The sequence below is a fragment of the Charadrius vociferus genome, unplaced genomic scaffold (genome assembly GCF_000708025.1).
Source record: "Charadrius vociferus isolate BGI_N301 unplaced genomic scaffold, ASM70802v2 scaffold161, whole genome shotgun sequence".
Classification (NCBI taxonomy): Eukaryota; Metazoa; Chordata; class Aves; order Charadriiformes; family Charadriidae; genus Charadrius; species Charadrius vociferus.
In genome coordinates this window covers 5018896-5025878 of record NW_009646928.1, presented here as the reverse complement: position 1 = coordinate 5025878, position 6983 = coordinate 5018896, and the positions used below count along the sequence as shown (strand labels likewise).

The window sequence follows — 6983 nt, the reverse complement described above, 5'->3', positions numbered from 1 at the left end:
GAAACTTTGCAATTATCTGGTTCACAGTTTCCAGAGCTCCTGAATAATTCTGTCGGACCTCAAAATACTGTGCCTAATGGAAGGAAGAGAAGTCGCATCAAAAGCCTGTACACTCGCATAGGTTAGAAGATTCACAAGTTCAGCGTTTACAAGTTAGTAGTCAGTTATAAGCAAACAAAAGACAGAGAGATGTACACTGAGGAGTTAAAATGTCATACTAGGTTTCAAATAACTTTGTGTAAAGCATCTCATAATTTTAGGATATTGAACACAACCCACAGATTAAACATTTTTTCAAGCCCTGAAGTATGTACCATCTAAAAACCTACACTCAGTAAGTCACTGTTGTTGTTGCCAGAATTAACAAGTTTTTAAATTGAAAGCAATTTACAGTGTACTTTAAATATATAACTTATTTTACATATACATTACATATTTTTGAGATAGAAATCGTGCAAACTTAGTAGTTTCTGAGAGTTAATTTCTTAAGCCATAGCAAGATAGCTGTCTGTCTAAAATACAACTGCAGTAACTAAATTTAAGATATACTGGTAACTGAAGTCAGCCGTCCACATACAGCCAAGCACAAGTGCCTAACCAAATAGTATTGCACACACTCTCCTGAACTTTAGTCGTCTTATTTTCACTGAACAATTTTTTTCTGCATTTAGCTTTAGAATATTAAATAAACATTATATTAATGAGTAGCAATATCTGCGATATAAACAAGTAGTATATTCTGAAACAGAAAAATGTGTAAAGAAAACAATTCATGCCACTCCCTTAATGAAATATAATCAAAACGAACACTTGAAACAGACCAATGACGATTAAGAGGGTGTTAACAATGTTCATAGATGATTACAATACAGTGTTTAACTACTACTTTTTTGGCCATGGCACACAGCAATTCTGTAACATGGATACATGTCCCACACAAAAAGGAAGAAATGACACATAGTTCTACATTTTTGCGGCTATTTGAAACCTCATTTCTTACATATAAATACATGAATAAAACAGGTTTTCTTGTGTATATAGTAAAAATCATAATCTCAGTATACATAAAGACTATATTTAGCTTATACCTTTCTTTTTTACATTGGTGTCTAATGGACCATAAAGTATCATCTGGTAGCTAGTTGGTTTTTGGTTGGTTGTTTTTTTTCCTTAGAATAAAGAAAACTGCATAATTTTAACATACTGAAAAGAAATACAGATGTGCGGGAAGAAATAGTTACCAGCTCCAATTCACCAAAAAAAAAAAAAAAAAGGGGTGGAAATTGTATTTAGTGAAGCACTATCCCACTGCAGCAATGTTAAATACTAGAGAAATGTAATAATACAAGAACGCTGCAGAAATTCACAATTATGCATATGGCAACAGACACAGTGTACCATTACTGCAACCCAGGCATGCCCTTTTGTCTTAATCTACAAAGAAAGTGAGAAGTCTTACAAGCCTCTGCTACTCATTAAAATTAACTACAAACTATTTAATATGAGCTGTCTACCACAGGAAACAGAACCGTTAGTACGTTTTTACTGTCCTGGTAATCGATTTGTGTGATAACTGTTCTATATTCCTGAAACAATTTCATAAATCAATTCAAACTTCATTTCTGCGAAAACCTAGTCTTTTCTTCTGAACAAAACCAGCATGACTGAGCTACATTTCTCCTCCTTGGACAAGCTTACTTACCATAGACAACTCTTTTCAGCGTGTCTTTAATTACTCTGCAAGACTAATATGACATTTAGGAAGTGTTAAAATCATGAAGTAAACTTACTTTACCAAGCAGAGCAAAAACATCATTGCCTTCCTGCAGTGCTTCATCGAAGTATTTCACAGCTTTTTTAATGTGAGTTTCTTTCCCACAGGTGAGATCAAGCCATGCTTTCAAAATCAACCCCTGTAAACAAAACATAAATTGGAATTCTTTGATAACTAGGTAGTAAAAAAGTATACTAGATACAGTAGTAAGTAGAAATAACCTAAAAATAAAAGTAGATACCTGAAGTTCTACTTTAACTATTAAAATATATATACTTGAAATTATAACCAGTTTACAGCATAACCTAAAATATTAGTAATTCATTCCAGCATGAAACTAATCAAATAGTATATTTACTTAGTGGCTTTTAAAAAAAACAATGGCACTGAACTAGTCTAACACGCTCAGCAGACAAAACAAAACCTTGCAGAAGCAATCACATATGATTGCAAACATTTCCACAGAATATTTTCTTAAGATTTTGTTTACATGAGACACTGAGAAACACATGGGGTGCTGGTTTTTTTTCTTCTACTGTCTGACTAAAAAGAAAAACCTGTGTGTGAAGGGCAAAAATCTGACATTTCCAAATTCCCCAACACTATTATAAAAAAAAAAAATATATTTAGAACTTTTAAAAGATGAAATGTGTCTTTTCATTGAAGAAATTATTACTTGTGATTAATGAATTTTCTCTTATGTTCCAGACATTTAATTATAACTTAAGTAAATCAAATCTGTTTTGAAGTGCTGCATTATTTAATCAAATTATAATTGCCATCAAAACAAAAAATAAAACTATAAAATATCACCAGCTCTTTCATAACATAAAATTAAAGAATTGGGTCATGCATTTAAAACTCAAAGTTCAGTAGAAGAGTCATATTTTTCAGGGTCACGATTTTGTTCTGCAACAGAGACTGGCTGAAATTCATATACTAAAGCATTTAAAAAAAAAAAAGGGAGGTATTTTACTTCTATACAAGGAGTACATAAAGTATCTTACCAAAATGAATTGCATATACTAAGCAAATCATACTTCACTGAGTTTTAGAACCCCTAAACACCGCCCAAAAATTTGAAGTACATGTAACTTTGTGTTGCTGAACTAGGAAAAGGGAACTAGGAAAAGCATAACTGAACTCAGAAAACGCAAAACTATTTGTTTTCTATATATTTAAATGGTAATATACATTTATATTTATGTGCATGTCCCTCTGTAAAAAAAAAATTTAAAAATTAATTCTTTCAAATCCAATAAATACTTCACCTGGAAATATTTCGTACTAAGCAACATTCCCAAATAGTGTCTCTTAAAATCAAAAACAACTACTACAGTTTCAATCAGCAAAGTCATACATACTGCTAGTTTACCAAAATGGCATACACTTAGTCATTTCAGAAGTTTACACATTAATGCTTTGTGATATCCTTAAATATGTCTTCCATAGTAAAAATTAGCCAGTAATTAAAAATACCTACCAATTTTAATGAATAATCAGTGATAGTTCAAAAGCTAAGCCGCTACTTAAATTGATAATGCAATTTCAGAAATTAATGTTTAGAATAGTTGCAGATTTCTAATGCATGTATTATCATATAAACCATAAAACCGTAGATTACAAATTGAGCAATGTACAGAACCACACAGAGGAACAATTCAGAAACATTTGTGTTTAATACCAGTGTCATAATAGAACAACTATGCATTCAAGTAACAGCTCTGCCTTGAAGACATCCAGCTACAAAAAAAAAGGGTTTTTTTGTTTTTTTCTCTCCTTGAATTGAAGCTGATACCTCCTTTAATAAAAATAACACAATAAGTTTTCACAAACCTCTTTAAAGATTAAAGATTCTAGTGAATTTTGATGTCTGTACATAAATGTAAATGTCATTGCCACATACAATGCTTAAACAGATTTTAAAATAAATAACATTCAATAAAAGCCCATGCAAATTTTGCCTTTAACAACTGCTGAAAATTTAAATCCCTGATCCTCTGGGTATTTTTGAATCTTCAGATTCAAAGCAGATGTCTCTCTCTAATGAGACTATCACATTTATTTTTTTGCTAGGAATTATGATCTCAGTATCAAAGTAGCAAAACTGGCATAGCCACATATTATTTCTATTGGTCAATGCAACCCTCTCATTTCTTAAGTGAAAATGAATACTTAGAGGAAAAAAAAAATAAAAATGATGGGAATTCTACTCGGCCTTCTCAAAAGAATTTATGACATTAAGAAAGAAAGCATTAGAACACAAAACAGTTAAAGGAAACCTCCAAATTGCATTGATGCAATAAGTCCACCTTCACAGTGAACATGGTCCTATCAGTACTTTACACAGAACAAAAAAGTTACCTCTTTACCACCACCAGAAACTTTGATCATTCTATCAACATATTCACGGGCTTTGTCCTCACGACCAAGATGCCACAAAAATAAGCCGGCGAAGTAGAGAGCCTGCTGTCCTGCTGTTTTACGTTGCTCCTTCATTTTTGCATCCAACTCTAGAATAGCATCTCGATCTGAAAAGGTTTTGTTCAGAGTTTTTGTTGATAGCATATCAAAACATTACAAAAGAGGAGCACACAAGCCGAGGGCTTCCAAAGCAAACATTGTTTTCTGTATTATATATTGACAAACACACAGGCAATCCCTCCCAATTAAAAATATTGATCAGATACAGTCATAAAAGACAGAAGAGGGTTCCCATCAACATTGCCATTTGCGCAAGAACACCGCTATTTGTTAAACCTTAGATTTGTAGCTGAGACTTCTATCAGATAAAGGGAAACTTGACAATAAGGTTCACATTTATACCAGCGTCTGCCAAATAAGTAAACAGTTATCTGTAAAACTGCAGCCCTAAAATGCTGAACACAAGATGATTTAGCTCCAGAATCCCTGGAAAATGTGTGATGTGTTTCTTAACACTAAAGCTCATTTTCTTACATTCTCATTGTTATTGTCAGTCGCTCCCACCAGGTTAACCCCGCATAGAAATCTAATTTGGTGTGTGGGACTTACTGCCAAATATTTTCTTTTACCCACATTCATTTCTGGTCCTATTTCAGAGCCATTAAAATCAAATGTCTCAGTCTTACTGCCATGACTTTCTCAGACAGTCTTGAAATGCAGGCTTATTTTGCTGCCCTACACTATTAAACTTCAGGGACTCAAATAAGAGTGATGTCATTAGTCACAGCTGTTTGACATCATACTGCTTAACAAAACTGTCAGTAACAGTTATAAACGTGCACAGTCAGGAAGATACCAGCACAACAGTTTAATGATAACTCCATTTACCTGATAAACCAACTGTGGTTGGTTTAGATTTTAGATTGGAGAAAAGAATACCAACATTCACAAAATTATTTTCTCCATGTGTAAGGTCAGGGTAACTTGAAAAACAAAAATAGTGTGGCTTTAATGATTTCTTAAATTGCAGTTCCGCTCAAAAGTACTGATATCAGACAAGACAGAACAACCACCACAAAAAGCTTCATTCAAATTTCTTTTTTTTTTTTCCCCCTACAAGAGATTTTTGTCATGGTAGATAAATCAGATTATTGTTTTTTTTTTTTTTTTTTTACTGTTTTAACATTCAGTCTTACCCTTCACAGTTTTGGTATTTTTGTTTACAATCTTGACAAGCGTCACTCAATTCAGTACTAGATACTATGTAAAAAGCAAAGCTAGAGTATACCCTTTTAAATTAGGCAGAATTGGTCTACAGCTCTCAGATCTTCACACACAACTGTTTAAAACATGAAGCAGTATTGTGTTAATAAGCATACCTGGATTAGGGCTCTTTTTATGGGCATAAATCAGAGCCATCATTGTACAAAGTGACACCTCCTGTTTGTTTTTAATAGACTCCAACTGTCGAATACCCTCTTGGATGTCACCTAGTGAAAACAAGTGCAAAACAGGCTGTAACATTTTTCAAGACAAATAATATCAGCATCAAAACCTCAATCTGACTTAAATTCTTCCTTCATTTTTTTCTTCTCTGTTTTTGATAACTTTCTTCATAACTTCCTTCATTATTCACACATCCATTTTCACTTGTTTGTGCAAATCTTTCAAACAGACACAAGAAAGAAAAAAACATCTCAATGCTGAGAACTTGAAAGGAGTTATGTGCTAGTTCTGCCAACTGCCATAAAGATGAAAATCACCTTTATTATTTGTTTTATACATGGCTCTGTTTCTTTATATAGCCAGGATTTTTGCCTTGTTTGTGTGAATCTTTTGAACATCAACAGAAGAGACATCTTGAAAAAAAGGAATGTATGATTGTAAAACAAACAAAAAAAAGTCAGGGAGTCTGGGAACAGATACCCCTTTTCAATCTTTTCAATCCTTCCTAGCCCCCTGTCACTACCCTCCCCCACTTTGGGTTACTTGTTAGTATTCTGTGATATCCTTGAAATGTGGATTTACCTAAATAAAATTCTCAAAACAGTTTAATGTACACAAAGATCCTCCCAACAGGTATTAACTGTCAGCTCCTCTGTGCAGCTGGATATAACCAAGTTAAATACAGCTACACTGAAGGCAAGAAATATTTACTTGAACAAGCACATTGCAATGGGCATTTGGACAGGGCTCAAATTCCCCCCAAGGAACGCATTTACCTGACCCATGTTCATGTAACCATTAAAAAAAACCCAAAACAAACAGAAAACTCCAAAACACCTCTCCCCTCCCCCCCCCAAAAGAAGAGATATTCACTATTTCTCATTTCAGCACTACGTTGTCTAGATCAGTTTCATTCAAAATGCACGCGTGTGTGTGATAGATCATGAAACACCGGTAATCTTGTCAACATGTAAAACATTCAGACTCCGTAACATCGATTTCTTTCTGCGTAGCAGACTAAAGACTGCGTTTTGCAAGGCAGAGAAGACCAGCGCTTTGGGAGGGCTGCGGAGGGACGGGACCCAACACCCAGCTCCCCAGTCCCCCTTTACCTGCCCTCAGGGCGCCGTAGGCCCGGTAGAAAAGGAACACCGGATCGCTGCCCAGCCGCCCCAGCGCCTCATCCGCCGCAGCCCGGACATGGTGGAAGTAGCCTTCTTGGCAGTAATAATTGAGCAGGGCCTGCGGGAGAGGCGGCCTATGTTCACTCATGCAAACGCTTCACCCCGGGACGGCAGGAGACCGCGCGGCCCGGCCCGGCCCGGCCCGGCCCGGCCCT

At 35.0% G+C, this 6983-nt stretch overlaps 1 protein-coding gene across 1 annotated transcript in view; it reads right to left on the bottom strand.

Moving 5' to 3' along the window:
- The window catches only part of TTC21B (tetratricopeptide repeat domain 21B), a 45318-nt gene extending 38402 nt beyond the window's left edge, over nucleotides 1-6916 (bottom strand). The window contains 6 exon segments of the mRNA XM_009894650.1: nucleotides 1-7; nucleotides 9-73; nucleotides 1791-1913; nucleotides 4139-4305; nucleotides 5578-5688; nucleotides 6757-6916. The exon segment at nucleotides 1-7 is cut by the window's left edge and continues 65 nt beyond it. Coding sequence (XP_009892952.1) covers nucleotides 1-7; nucleotides 9-73; nucleotides 1791-1913; nucleotides 4139-4305; nucleotides 5578-5688; nucleotides 6757-6916 — 633 coding nt within the window.
- Nucleotides 6917-6983: the final 67 nt, after the last annotated feature.